This window comes from Copidosoma floridanum, unplaced genomic scaffold (assembly GCF_036245765.1).
Source record: "Copidosoma floridanum isolate Cflo_tuat_1 unplaced genomic scaffold, Cflo_Japanese_pri ptg000019l, whole genome shotgun sequence".
NCBI lineage: Eukaryota > Metazoa > Arthropoda > Insecta > Hymenoptera > Encyrtidae > Copidosoma > Copidosoma floridanum.
In genome coordinates this window covers 8,033,924-8,048,735 of record NW_028321896.1, presented here as the reverse complement: position 1 = coordinate 8,048,735, position 14,812 = coordinate 8,033,924, and the positions used below count along the sequence as shown (strand labels likewise).

General features: G+C 37.2%; 1 protein-coding gene across 2 annotated transcripts; it reads right to left on the bottom strand.

Moving 5' to 3' along the window:
- Window positions 1–606: 606 nt before the first annotated feature.
- Window positions 607–7,879, bottom strand: LOC106637816 (uncharacterized). 2 transcript variants are annotated; one of them, XM_089592926.1, is made up of 3 exons: window positions 7,469–7,879; window positions 4,718–7,391; window positions 607–4,202 (listed from the first exon to the last, which is right to left on the bottom strand). In XM_089592926.1, the coding sequence occupies exons 2-3, from the start codon at window positions 7,237–7,239 to the stop codon at window positions 683–685; spliced, it is 6,042 nt and encodes a 2,013-aa protein (XP_089449052.1). In that variant the 5' UTR covers window positions 7,240–7,391; window positions 7,469–7,879; the 3' UTR covers window positions 607–682. The 2 variants fall into 2 exon arrangements, with proteins under 2 accessions (XP_089449052.1, XP_014206262.2); XM_014350776.2 differs by having other exon boundaries at window positions 4,718–7,879.
- Window positions 7,880–14,812: the final 6,933 nt, after the last annotated feature.

Genomic DNA, 14,812 nt, shown 5'->3' with positions numbered 1-14,812 from the left:
GCTTTCATCTTTATATGATTTCTAAAGTTGTCGTAATTTTTTTTGATCATTTACGTTTTACATGACGAACAATATTTTTATTGATCAATTAAAAGATTCAACAAGTTCAATAGAGAAAATCATGAAAAAAGGACAATAGAGGATAAAGGCAGAAGTACAGGTACAGAGACAATAAAAGTTTTCTTTTTCTAAAAAACCATCTTTAATGTATAAAAATGTTAAAATTTTACAAATACTTAAAACTAAAAAGGTAACATCTTTTTCAAAAATAACATTAATTACAAGCATTTACTTTTTTCAACTTATTAGAATATTTTTGATGTAACAAAAAATTTTCAACTATACTAAACTTCTCTTTGCAAATCAACCTGACTTTTTTTATAGTTTTCCCTATAACGACAAGTAAATTGAAAAAACTCCTTTAATATAAGTTCAGGATTTCCACTATCTTATAGTGAAATACTTTATAGAATTTTCTTTGGTTTCGCTTTTGATTTTGATTTATTTACATGTTATAGTTTAGGTAAGACTGATAAATCAAAAACTTTTTTAAGTTACAAAACTCACCATAAATATTTCTAATCTCAATATATTAAAAAAAAAAAAAAAAAAAAAAATTATCCATACACAGAGGACTTTTTGCACAGTTATGTTAGTGCTAATAAATTTTTATATTTTACATTTACAATAAACCCACAATTTTTCTGTACATTGCCACTTGTTTGAAAAATACTTTTTTCTGCTCCTGGGACATCATAAGAATTTGATTAGGCTGATTTCGATGCATGTATTCGTTATCTAAATCTTCGAGGAATGGTTCATTCTCGTAGTTAGAAATAAATGCATGTCCTCCCATTTTTTGACATAGTTGAGACATACAAACAAAACTATTGGCTTTGGAAAAAAATATGCAGCCGTCAGGACTATTTTCCAAAGTATTTATCATGACCCACATGATAAAATTAGTTGTAGTGTATCCAGAAATTCTCCTTATAGCACAAAAACATTGAAAATACGAATTTAAATATTGATGAAAGTATACATTATTCATGTTCAATGTCTTGTAATGTAGAAACGAATCAATACTCTGAACCACAAGATTTTTATTCATTTGAAAATATTGAACAGCCTCTCTGATTTTTTTTTGCAACGCTTTCTGGTACTTACGTACTTTTGCGAGCTTCACATCTTCAGAGTCTTCAGCATATATGCTACAAGGTTCAGGTAACTGGAAGTATTCATAGGGACGAAGAGGCAATGAAAAAATATCGTAATTGTGCGTTGGCTGATTTTTTGGTACATTACTAGTTGAGTGTTCATTGCTTCCAGGCATATCAAACATATTAGCATATAACTGGCTAGCTACTATAACTTTGGAAGCTTGTGCAGGTACGTGAGGTACGAGAATATTAGTTTGAGGCGCTGTAATTACATTTATTGGAGTGGCCTGAACAGTTAGATTATTATTTTCAGCTGTGCAATCTGAACTAATTGGTATATCATTTGGTTTGGCTAATAATTCGTTCATGTTTCTAACTCTAATTGTTGGTTGAACAGGTGGTTGAACAGGTATGCTTTCAACTGGGGGGTGTACAGCGTTATTTTTGCCATAAACTTTATTCGGAAAATTCTCAAGATCATCTACGACAGTTATGTTGTATGCTTGGAATATGTTGAGCTGCGCACTTGTTAACTTTGAACAAGTCAGAATTTCATTGTTATTGTCAACTGTACTATCAGCATCACGTAGCACCACGTCATTCATTAGAGCGTTAAGTGACTTTTTAAAAACTTCTTGTTCTTCATTGGTAATATCGTTATTTGACTCTTCTTTTGCTGTTTCAGGAGCAACTATACTTTTGTGCAAGTTCAATTCATTAAACGTCTCTAATGTAATTTCTTCACTTTTCATTTGATGAATATGTTTGTTTACGACCATTGGCTTTGATGTTTTAGCCTCAAGAAATATAATATCTTCATCTTCGTGACTTTTTTCCGCATTCGTGAATGTTACACATTCCATAACAGCTTCACTTTCTTTGAGTGAACTGTTATCACACATGTAACTGTCGTGATCAGAATCATACGTTATTTCATTAACAAAATCAAAATCTCCTCCTTCTAAGTGATCTTCGTTATCTGGAACTACTTGAATATCATCTGCAATAACATAATTGCATTCGTCGACAGTGGCACTTTCGTCCATTTCAGCATCCTTGTGCAATGAAGGTTTTAACTGATTTTGATCACCATCCGTAGATATACGATTGCATTCGCTTACATTTTCAGTAGTAGTAGTTGTGCCCATTCCAGCGTCTTTGTGCAATGAGTTTTCCAGTGCAACTTGAGTATCATTTTCTAAGACATGATTATCTTCAGTGTTGATGGTATTTATGGCCATTTCAATGTCCCTGTATAATGAGTTTTCCGGTGCAACTTGAGTATCTTTTGCTAAGGCATGATTATCTTCAGTGTTGACGGTATTTATGGCCATTTCAACGTCTCTGTGCAATGAAGGTATCAACTGATTTTTACCACCATCCGTAGTCATACTATTGCATTCGCTTACATTTTCAATAGTAGTTGTGCCCATTTCAGCGTCTTTGCACAATGAGTTTTCCAGTGCAACTTGAGTATCATTTTCTAAGACATGATTATCTTCAGTGTTGACGGTATTTACAGCCATTTCAACGTCCCTGTGCAATACAGGTTCAGATACATGTTCAGTTACTGCAGTTTCTGGTGGAGAGGACTTTTTTGTAAGTGATTTATCTGACAATGAGTCTGTTTCTGATGATGTTTTTCTTTTAATTCCCCATTTTTCTGTACTTCCATTGCGAACTATAACTAATTTTAAACTTTTTGCTTCAGCCTTTGGATCAACTGGAGGTTCACAGCTATGTGATAATTTCGAAGGTTCAGGTACATTTTCTTGTTGAACTATATCAGCCATTGATTTTTTTTCATTCATATTTTTATCTTTTACATAAGCAATATTATCAGAGTCAAGATTTGTCGTACTCTCTTCAGTATCTTGATGCATTATCTCAACAATGTTTTCTTTGTTATGCTCAAAGTCGCTATTATCATCAGAAGTTGTGCTTGATAAGACTAATACCATGTTATCAAAGTTATCATCGTTACTGTCGTCGTTTTCGTTGACAACTTCATCAGACTTGTTCGTCGTAATATATTGTTCATTTATTTTTTTGCACCTATTTTCAGCCAAAACGCAGTCACTTTTACTTATTTCTTCACCATTGTTTATTGACTCTTCACCTTGTTTGTCAGCTGAATTTTCTTTGTTTTGCTGTTTTATGTTACTGACACTATTAATAGTTTTTTCATTAACATTTTCTGATTCAACAATAGGTGAGCAAGCCTTATTTTGAGGTGGACATTCCTCATCTGAACTATAATTATAAGCGTTAGACCCATCACGACCGTAAGTGACCTGTCTATTTGAATGAAAATCATTATTAAAATCATCGGAATAGCTATATTGAGGTAACGAATAAAAAAACGTGTTTGGAGATATTTCATCGATTGGCAAACTGACGGGTAAAGATATTTTTGTAATTTCAGTGCTGCTTAAAGGGGTCGTTTCACTATTTGACTCTATAGTTTTGTTAATACTCGTTAGTTTTGTAGGTTTAAGACACAAAGAGCCTAAATTTAAATCTTCAGATGTGACATCGGATAAAGGTGTCCTCTTTACCATTTTCTTTACACCCGGGCCCAGGCAATTTTCTAGATTAGAATTATGGAAATTTACAGGTTGATTTTGGAAATCACCTTCCAACTCTGGAACTTCTTTTTCAATGGGGTCAAACAGGTACTTATTCAGAGTGATGCTTACTTTTGGTTTGTAACAGTCTTTCTTCAGCATTGGAAACTGTAATTTTTTAACGCTCTCTACACTTTTCTGTGGCTGCATATCATACGATTCTTTCCTAGCTGACAGAAGAGGTGGATTCCTTACATAATTATAACCTCTTGGTTCTTGATCAGATTTGTTTTGTTTTGGGCGATTTGCTTTACTTGTTTGTGCAGGAAAAGAAATCACAACTTTAGGATCAGAAACTTTTGGGAATTCTTCATTTCTCAGCAAGCCTTTGTTAGAGTCCGTGTTTGACAAATCAGTAATTTTTGCAGACGATGTTTGTTGTAAAGGATTATTGTCCTTGCACCAATGATTGAACCTGAAAAAAGTAAATATGATGATAAAATGATAGCAGAAAAAAAATTAAAAGTAAACTAAAGCAGATATTTGTGTTTTAATAAAATAAAATTAACTAAAACAAATTAGTACTACTTAATAGGTGTTAATGCTTTTGTAAATATTTGATTTTATAAATTAATATGATTATTCAATTGAAAATGTATAAAAGTAAGGGGGATCACTAGTTGTAGAAAAAGGATCTATTGTCTTAATAATCAAAGATAAAAATCTATTAAAATTCAATTTGCAGATTCTATCAATAATACTAGTGAGTACTAAGGCGCGCAAAACACACTTTATTAAAACTGAGCTATTGTTTATGAAAATACGAATAAACATCTAACGTTCGAAATTTCCCTCTCTTTTATAAACAGACACACAATTTTAAGACTTTCTGTGGCTTTATAGAGATTGCACGAGTAGAAAAAAAAAATGTTTATCCAAAACATGAAAATAAAGGAAAAGTAATATAGGCAACTCCCTCAATAAACGCACCTAGTGTGCCAGAAAACATTGCTCATGACTCTCTGGTGAAGCTGCATGAATCTGAAAAGCGTTATGCTCGGATCGACCCTAAGGCAAAAATCAATGCTCATCCTCGAGTGCTGGGCGCTCCTAGCGCACTGCACCAATCGTCGGATCATCTCCGTCAAATCCAATGGAGAACCAGCCGCTGGCTGAAGTGCCAAATTAGTTGAGAATACGGCGACCTCTTTCTCTACCGTCGTTCTAATTTCCCGCTGTGCGTCTACTCTCTTCTCGGCTACGACAACCTCCTCCTTTTCCTCCGTTTTTCTTCTCTTCTCCATTCTCAGCAAACTACCGGTCTCGCTACCGTCATCGTAATCGTTATCGTTTTTGCGTTTGTTAACGCCTCTCCAAGCAACCGCCTCCTCTTCCTCCACGATTTGGCACTTGAACAGCCAGTTGACAACGGAGCTGCGCTTCGACTTGGACGTCACTTTACCACTGCTGGGCCAAACGGCCAGCTGCAGCTGCTCGATGCGCCGTTCGGTCTCCCGAGCCTCCTCGATCATGTCTCGCATAAACTCGTCCGCCAGCTCATCCGCTCTCGATAACAAGTCGGGCACGCACTGCTCGTTACTTTCATCAATTTGCATACTCGATGGCACCCGGCCCATCAAGTCTTCCGATGCCAAAGTATCACAGCCATTCACGACTGCACCTTCATGATAGTCGCGATTATCATTTTCGCCTCTACATGTGGAGATTTCACCAGCTTCCGCAGCACAAGCATCGTCAACCTCATTGCACAGCTCTCGTTGCCGATCGGTAGTATCGTCTTTGGTTGCTGAAGTTTGTTTGACAAGCGTGCACCGACGATCACTCATCACAGTACCATTCTCGGTGTCCTGGCCAATTGCCACGCTACGCATCGCGAGCGCCAGGAGCGCGTCATCGCCGTCGAGAGTCACGACACCCGCGCACGGGTGACTCATCATCTTCTTCAATCGGTACTTGACCGAGTGGCGGCCCGTCTCTAGCTGGATCTCGTCGTCGCTTCGATCGATTGTTTTCACCTTCGGCTTGACGTCCCCATCCCTCGTGTCCTTATCTTCGCTGGACGATGACGACGTCGACGTTGTTGTCTCGTAATCGCGACCGACCGTTCGGCTAGGCTGATCAAAGTGATGAAAATCCGGCTCCGTCTCAGCTTCTCGATCGGCAATCAACACCCTTGGCGTCTCGAGTGTCACAGTTTCCGGGAATTGCTGCTGTGACTCGGATTCTTCGCTCAAATGTGTGGGGTGAGCGTTGTGGGCCAACCCGACACCACTATCGCAGCTGTCGTTGAGAAGTCTTGTCGGCGCCGAGGAGGTACTTGTCGATGCGACGTGTTTCTCGGAGGAGATCGGCTTAGCAGCGGCAGCTTCAGAAGCCGCTACGTTCGCGATCACGTCGGCGATAAACGCATCATCGTCGTCATCGCTGTCGAGAGTCACGATGTCCACGCTGTTGCGATTCAGCAGGATCTTCTTGATCCGGTACTCGACAGAGTGGCGGCCCGTTTCCAGTTGTACATCATCGTCTACCGGATCGGCGCTTTCGGCCTTCAAACTGACTGGCTCTTGGTCCTCTTCCTCCTTTTCCTCCTCCTCCTCGCAGAGGTCGATGCAGTCCACAACGACGGCTGCCCGCGGTTTCTGGCGCTGATCGTGGTGCTTCGTGGGCTCAGGTGCTCGGCTGGTGCTCGGCTCGGTCATCTTAATTTTTTTCACGGGTTCAATTTCGTCGTCGTCGGCGCTGTTTTGACGCCACCTGCGCCCTGATCGGTCCATGGCCGTGTTACTGTACTCGATCTGAAAGGAGTCGATGATTGATTCCTGGAAGTTTTTGTCCTCATCGTGAGAAGAATCACCCTCGAGCTCAGCAATTTCCACAGACGAGTCGAGAGGTTCGCAGTCGTTTTCGACCTTGGCAAATTTCAAGGGTATCTTGGCGAGGCGATCCGCGCGCGGCACCTGTTTTATGTAAAAGCACGCGGAGCGCGGCCACTTGGAAACGTCGACCACGAGAGTGGGCAGGTGGCTCGACTCGACCGGGACAATGTCATTGTCAACAAGGGTCGGCTTGACGAGGTCCTTCTCGTAGCCCAGCCTCTCGCACAAGTTAAGCCGGCGAGGGTCACGGCTGCACGGCCAATGACGCGGTTTCAACTCTGCGTACGAGGTGGGAGCTAACACCGACCCTGGTAGTTCTAGGGGCCGTAGCAGGCGTTCGTAGTCGGCTCCGGTGACCGGATCCGGGTTCTCGCACACCACCACGAGCGGCTGCGCGGCCTCCAGGACGCTCTTCTCCATGTGCTTTTTCCAGCTCTTTTTTCGCCTAACATCATCCTTGCACGGTACGTCGAGCAGCGCCGGCACGGTTCGGCCCACGAGGTCTTCCGCCACCACTCCCGCGATCTTCCGCAGGCGGTGCTTGTACGTGCAGTAGCGGTTTTCATTGTCGGATCGCGCGGGAGCCTGTTGTTGGACGTTTTTTACGCTACTCATTCTTATGCTGTCACACTCGGGCAAACGTCACTTGAATTCGAGTTTGTTCATCGATATTCTGCTCCATTTCTCGGCTCTCTGGCGCTTTTGCAAGCATCGTCAATAACCTTTGGGCAGTCGGTATACTTCTACGTAGCTTTGGTTGGAGTTGACTAAAAATTCCAAACGAATGAGTCTACTTTTCATAATTTAACTTATAAAATGATGACAACAGGTATACGATACGAACTTTCAACGTGAGCACAAGACATGTACAGGGGGCTTAACTGACACTCACATGGGCGGACCAAGAAATTATTTCCCACACTTTCTAACCAAACAACGTATAAAAACGAAGTTATTTGCACACTACTCGGGACGAAACGCGCAGAGTCGACCTTGAAAACACGCACTTGTTGATGAATTCTAGTAAACACTCGTGCGAAAATGGATGGCAGAAAAACCGACAACAAACAATTAAACCACTTATTTGCATATTTTACATTAGTCTGCAGTTAAACACACGAAACCATCACCAGTCAATCTACATTACCATTGTAATGTTTATCTGCCGGACGTGGATCACCACAACTTGCATCTCTCGCTTTTGATTTCCGATTCAGCCGACTATAAGTATTATTCACACTCACGAGGAGGTCGAGGAGTAACCTATACGCGAAGCGGCAGCAGTGGCAGCACTGTCAGCAGGCAGCCTGCTGCTACACGCTGCAGGCGTATACCTGACGTGTACTTATACGGACTCTCTCCAGTTTTCCTAGTACGTTTTACTACGTTACCCCCTTTGGCCCTTTTCTACCATGACGTCACACGACCCCCTCTCCTCTCGCTCGCTCTCTCTTTTTCTCGCACTGATGAAGTAGGTATTTCCAGGACTTTTACTTATTTTGACAGTAACTCTGCACAAGTAGGTAAGTACAGTATTCGCAAACGTATCAATAAAATTAGAGATGATTAAATCTTTAATTTATAAGTCAAGTATTTTACCTTACAGATAAAAAATCAATAAAAAGGGACCAAAAATATTGTAAAACGCAAATACAGGGGCGTTAGAGTAAATTGTATTTTATTTCGTACTGTACAAGAGTGTTATTTATAATTAACTGAAACAGATTTTTTCGATAAAAATACATTGAATAAAAATGTTTTAAAATCTGTTTTAAATTGTTTCAAAAACACTGGTTTACACACGTTCACTGCCATGATAATCGACTGAGCGATGAATCACGACTTTTGCCTGCCTAATATAGGTGACGGGGTTACAGGAAATAAAACAATTTTAACGGATGTTTATGAAACAAATCCTATTCTATCCTTTTGTAAAATTTTAGAGAGACTAGCCGCATGGTTTACTTAATGATTAAATCGTGAATCGAATTTACATGCTCGTACATATACGCTCTCATGAAGACATCGTCGCGAAATGTTTATTCTCAGCAATAACTTTGAAAAATTTCGACATAACTGTTTAAAAAACTATTGGAGTAGTAGAAATAATAAGTGACATGACATATCAAAAATTGGACAAGCTTAGCTGCTTTGTTAAAGAGATTTGTGATATAATAATAATCAGCATATACATCGATATGACTCACACTTTGAAATATTTTTGATGTGAGTTTTTTCGAAAATCGAAAAATTTATTCGAACGCAAGCAAAAAAGTGATAACTTGACAAAATAAATTTTTATTCGAATGAAATAAATGATTCCTTTTTGACGTACTATTTCATAGATATAACCAAATATTTGTTTTATTAAGATAAATTTTTGTTTGCATTTAAATAAACGTTTCTTTGGGTTGACAATTTTTTTTTTTCGTCGGGGACATTAGGACAAGATCTAACTATTAAATTAAATAAAAAAATTCTTATTCCTAGTTGAGATTTCTGATGCAGTGTTGAACTGCTGCTTGCAAATACGCTATCGCCACGCTCTCTTCTTTTGGCTGAGATAGAATTTCTACAACAACCGTTAGTGTAGACATACTGTCAGGGTAACATACAAATAAGCAGATTTATGATTGAAGATCAAAAGAAGCAGCACAAACAAGTGCAAGTATCCACTTGGATGGAAGTGAATGTTCGCGTTTAGAATTCCAAGTGATGTAGAATGTTCTCACGCGATAATTCTGGGTAATTTGGTAATTGTTTTTTACTCTAAATTCGGAATTGTATATTGAATAATTTATCCATGTCTAACTTACTTATTTAAAGTAAAAAGAAGTATAAACAGTAATTTTCACTTCAAATTTTTTGCTGCACAGAAAATTAAAATTATTGCAAGAAAAAGTATACTATTTTTTACTGAACTAGAAAGATAACACTCTCAAGCTTGAGTTTATGAATAAGAAAAAAAAGTAGACGAAATAATATTTTGGGGATTTTTAATGACAAAGATTTTTTTTTTCAGTGTTTTTATTTAAATTGTTAGATAACGTATAAAAAAAAAAAAAATCTCTCGAGAAATTTTTCTACATCAAGGAAACAGTGAAAATAGGTAAGTTTAGAGCGTAAAAATGATGGTTAAATAGGTCATAGTGAAAAATATTATGGCTCATGAAACATTTCTTAAAATATATGTTCAATATTTTTATAATATTGCCAGAACACAGGAACACTGACTAAACGGTGTAATATGCGTTTGGTCAGTTGCAAGTGAGAAGTCTGACAAATAAATACATAATCCTCTACTCCGCCTTGCTGCAGGTGGATCTCCCAAATTTTCCACGATACACTGTTTTGACCAATAGTTCAAAGGCTGCGTAAGCAATTTGTGCGTTCGTGCAAATATATGAATACTGTATCGTAAATACATTAATTATTTTTCACAAGGAATTGATGCTTTATTACTTTACACTTTTGTCGTATTATCACACTGATTGGGACAAAATAAAAAAATTAATCTAAAAACAAAAAGAAACGTCGAAATAAAGAAAAAAAATTTCAGAGTTATACCCCACATGGATGAATATTTTCAAAAGTTAGACAACTACTTTTACACATGGATTTATCATTCATTTTCCTAAACACGCTTCATTATGCATATTTTTAAGGCACGATACGCAAGATAAGATAACATTTCAGCGAGAAAACGGGGAAAATTTTTCCTTCCATCATCACTTTAGTCATATATATATATTATGTGCGTCAACCTAAAATTTCTACTTATTTCATCAACGAAATGTCGAACTGAACAAAAAAAAGTTATCTGGCTTATTCGTTACTTGTTAAAATTTTTAAATTTCTTTCACGCAATAGTATGTATTTTAACTATCTCGGATGTTATCTGTAGCTTGAGGACTTTACGGTTCCAAGAAAAGTGGCTTTGTAGCCGAAGAATCGTCAAGTGGAGTCGTAAAAAAAGGTTGGCTGCGAACGCCATTTAACACGTACTCATAAACTTGAAACCTTAAAAAACATCACAAGGAGCCTTTAAAAAAAAAAAAAAAAAAAAAAAAAAAAAAAAAAAAAAAAAAAAAACTACGCAGCCTCGATAGTACAGTGCAGATTATTGTCTCGGTTGGCACGTGCACTTCAGCTGTTGATCGACAAGTCGAAATAACATACGAGATACACGTGCGTATGATACACATACACGGGTAGTGGTCATTTTGGCTCAAATTCCAAAGGCGCGCGCTTTTGTTGCAGAGTGTAAAGCTGAAGTACATATAAATATTATAAGTATACATTTCATCGTGATAAAGTGGACGTCGGTACATGAATTTCAAAGGAGTAGGTAAATCGAAATTTTTCTTCAAAAGTCGTGTGGCTGGTCATATAATATCAGGGGGGGTGACCAGTTCTCGATCTGTGGATGCAATCGTCAAAAGTAAAACGCCAAAAATAAAGTCACGTATGTTATCAAATTTCAAAAAATATATTTGTATGTATTTAAAATGCGTAAAAAACATACCATTACGTAAATGGAAGAATACAAAAGGGAAAATTTATTTATAAAACTTATTTCAAATTTATTTAAAAAAAGGTAGTGTCACACAAAAATTTAATACCAAAATTATCGTCTCGTATGGTATACTATTATACGATGATAATTGTTAAGTGTTAGTTTATTAAACAGTTTTTGGAATTGATCTAAAATTAGTTGGTAAAAATGAAAGTAACGATTGAGCTATATGCTGTTGAAATTTGTGAAAACTGGATTTTTCAAACGAAAACAACCTAAATGGTTTATAATAACCATATATGAAATATCTTTTGGGTCTGTGGTACTAGCCAAAAATGTAAAATTGTTTTTGTTGTCCGACGATGAACACATTGTCAACTCGGTGGGGACTCTTAAGTTGCACGATTTCCTCTCGCTGCCTTGATTCTGTGAGACCAACAATTTTTTAATTTTTTTCACAACGTGTGCCCAACCCATTTACTACTGTTGGCCTATTTTTTTTCTGCTAAGGTCTCGAGGTCCTACTTTTCTAGTCCATTGACTTTTTAAGCCTTCTATTACCAGTACAATTATAATATTTAGTATGTACCGTCGCTAAAAATACTAGACGTGATCGTATTCCGCACGAACTGCAGATATTATTGTAGACGTCGCAAACTGCATACACGGTTCGGATGAAGATCCATCGACCCACCGACTGCAGGTGTGGCGCAGTTGGAATTTGCGACGCTTTTCCTGGTGCCCATAGAGCTTTTTATGTGCAACGCTTACAGAGGTACGGGCGATGTCTATGACTTGTATTTTTTTACTGTTGGGCCTCCTCGATTCCGCTGTGAGCCACACGAGGTTCCTTTGTTCCCAAGTGAGGGTGTAGATGCCAGATAGCGATAAGCGATATGCTAGTCGGCGCTTAAAGGGAGAAAAATGTATGACTTTGCCGCAAAGTCCTTTCCCCTGTAGATCTGTTTCCTACGTCTTGTGAGAAAAGGGGGGAGGAAGCGATAATTCGTTTAATGGCGCGGGTGGGAATTGTCAAGAAAAGATGAGAGCTCGCCACTGCGCTTACCCGAGCCAAAGACAACGGGCTTTTCTTGTCACCTGTACAATACCTACCGAGTGAACTCGTGTTTTTTTTTGTTTCCTCCGTGTATGTAGGTGTGCCGGTGTGCAGGAGAAAGCTAAATCTTTCGGGACAACTTTCGTTGTCGTTGATTTGCACTTGTAAATAACTGCGTGAAAATGTATACCCAAAGGTATCGAGGCGAAAGAAAATTCTAAATATTCGCTCGAGTGACATTATAAATCCGCCCCGGATACCATTTGGGAGTGGTGGGTTGTAAAGCGCACGCATTACAATGGCACTCGAGTTTACATACCCAGGGGGATCATTCCCCATTCCGTTTGAATTTCGTTCACGTGCAGACCATTGAAGATAACGAAATAGAAAAGCATCGAAACAGATTGTAACTAGAATTTTTTTTTCTTCAAGGTAACTCGTACGTTTGTAGTTTTATTTGTTTCCGAGCATTGGAAATTGCTAATTATATCACGTACATTTGTCCCTGGCAAACCAATGGGTTCAAGGATAACATAAGTTCAGGAACATTTTTAATGCTATTTGTATACATAAATTTCATCATTCAGCGGTACGTTTCGTACAAGTAAGCACGAAAATTCCTGATTCATCGCTAATCGCGTTTGGACTGCAGATTCGGACACTGATATCCTTTCAATAGCAGCACGTGCCATGGGAAATCATCTGGACTTACTGCTCGGTCAATCGCAGGGGAAAACCTAATGCAAGTTGCCTGAAATCGCATATTCAGAGTACTGGGCGGGTTTGTTCTTCGACCTTTCAGTCGTGCCTGCATGTCTCTCTTTCATGACGCAGTGTTATTTTGAAATGTGACTCAGCCTATACTGCGGTACGAGGATCTCGAACCATACTCGGAGTCACTTATAAGGCGGACTGCTCATTTGGCAACAAAAAATAATACATAAATATGTACGCAGCGACAAACACGAGAAAACATCATAATTTACAAGATAAATTTACAAATTTTTCAAGTCGATGTGAAAACATACATTATAGCTTTCGTAAAACAAAAGAAACCGACACTCTTTAAATTTATGGTTTTTTTGTACGATGTTAACTTTTAAAAATGAAAGGGTATATTACATAGTATCTAGATAAGTAAAGTAAATCATGTACCAGATCTCATTTACATAAAATGAATGTTTCATAAAAAAGTGCCCTGCTCGTGGAGTTACAGCTTTTATAATTAACATCGAAGAAGTTTGCCAAAAAGTTTATCATAGTAAAAATCTGTAGTAATAAAGTTGTTACTTTAGTCACAAATAATTTTTTTACAATATTTTGTCGCGATAAGATAATCATCAATCATGATTTAATGTCACGGCAATAATATCGTGTCGACAAATAATCAAAGCTAGAAAACACAATAGTTCATGAGAGCTTTACGATAGTATCAACGATAATTTATTTGCAAATAGATACGCACTATTGATAAATAGCAAAGCTTTAAAAACTGTTGAATCGATGTGATCTCAGCAAATACAAGATTTTTTTACTATTCTGCGATATTTTTGATTTTTTTTTTTTTCTTTTTACTTACCAGTATTTTAACCTTAATTTGTTAACCACGAATAAATAGATATTTTCTTTCACGAAATTGCGTTTGCGCAGATTTCATGAGTATTAAGAGGGCAAATGTAAAAATAATGTTGTAGGAAAAATTTTCTTATCAGTTATAAATATTGTTCAGATGAAATAAGTTAATATAAAAAAAAACTTACCTTATTGTTTTACTGCGGAAAACTTCAGTTTTTGAGGTTTTTGCTGGAGCCTCAGTTTTTTTAGTTAATTTTTTAACTTGAACTGGAGTCAACTTTGTTATTGACACAGTAGACTTCAACTTCAATTTTTTCAACCCTTTTTTGACCTCACGCTTATCGAGTCCCTTTGCTTTAATTAACTGACGAAGCTTTTTTTTAACCTATAACAATTTTAAATGTTTTTTAAAGGGTTGAAGGTGTCATTGATGAAAAAAAATATTTTCATATTGATAGCTACTTTATGTTAAAATTATATTATAAATTATTTTAAAAAAAGTATGAGGTGGTAGTTTAATAGATTTGCTTTTACTCAGATGCATAATTTTTTGACAAAACCATATATGTGCTGAATAAGTTAAAAAATTTAGAGCTTGTCAAATATATTTGGAGTCAAGCTTAAATGAAGGTTTAAACATTAGTGGGGAAGAAAGATTAAGGAGTTTGTTAGCTACAATAACAAAATAATTGTTCAAAACAGCAGAGATAGGGTTTATAACTGCAAGTAGGGGTACTGTTAAAAGTTTCTGGATGGTTATTAAACCACCGGATATAAATTTTGTGTCAAGACACGGTGGTTTTTAATTGAAAATAAAATCGACTGGTAGAGTGTCAATAAATAGTTAGTGTCTTGATTTTAGTAAAAGATAGATGACATCGCGAATGTATGCTGTAATGTTAGTATAATATAAGTGTTTTCTCTTAAACTAAAAACGTAACAACTTTGTTTTTACTTCTCTAAAGATGTATTGTACACGTGTAATAATGACGTTTTTGATCATTCTTAATAAGTTACATCAAAATTTATTTCATAAAATT

What these genes read in the sequence shown, in the direction of transcription:
- LOC106637816 (XM_014350776.2), bottom strand. Translation starts at nt 7,239, where the DNA reads ATGAGTAGCGTAAAAAACGTCCAACAACAGGCTCCCGCGCGATCCGAC. An exon ending in AATGTTTTCTGGCACACTAG is followed by an intron (nt 4,203 to 4,717) that starts GTGCGTTTATTG and finishes TACTTTTTTCAG; the next exon opens with GTTCAATCATTGGTGCAAGG.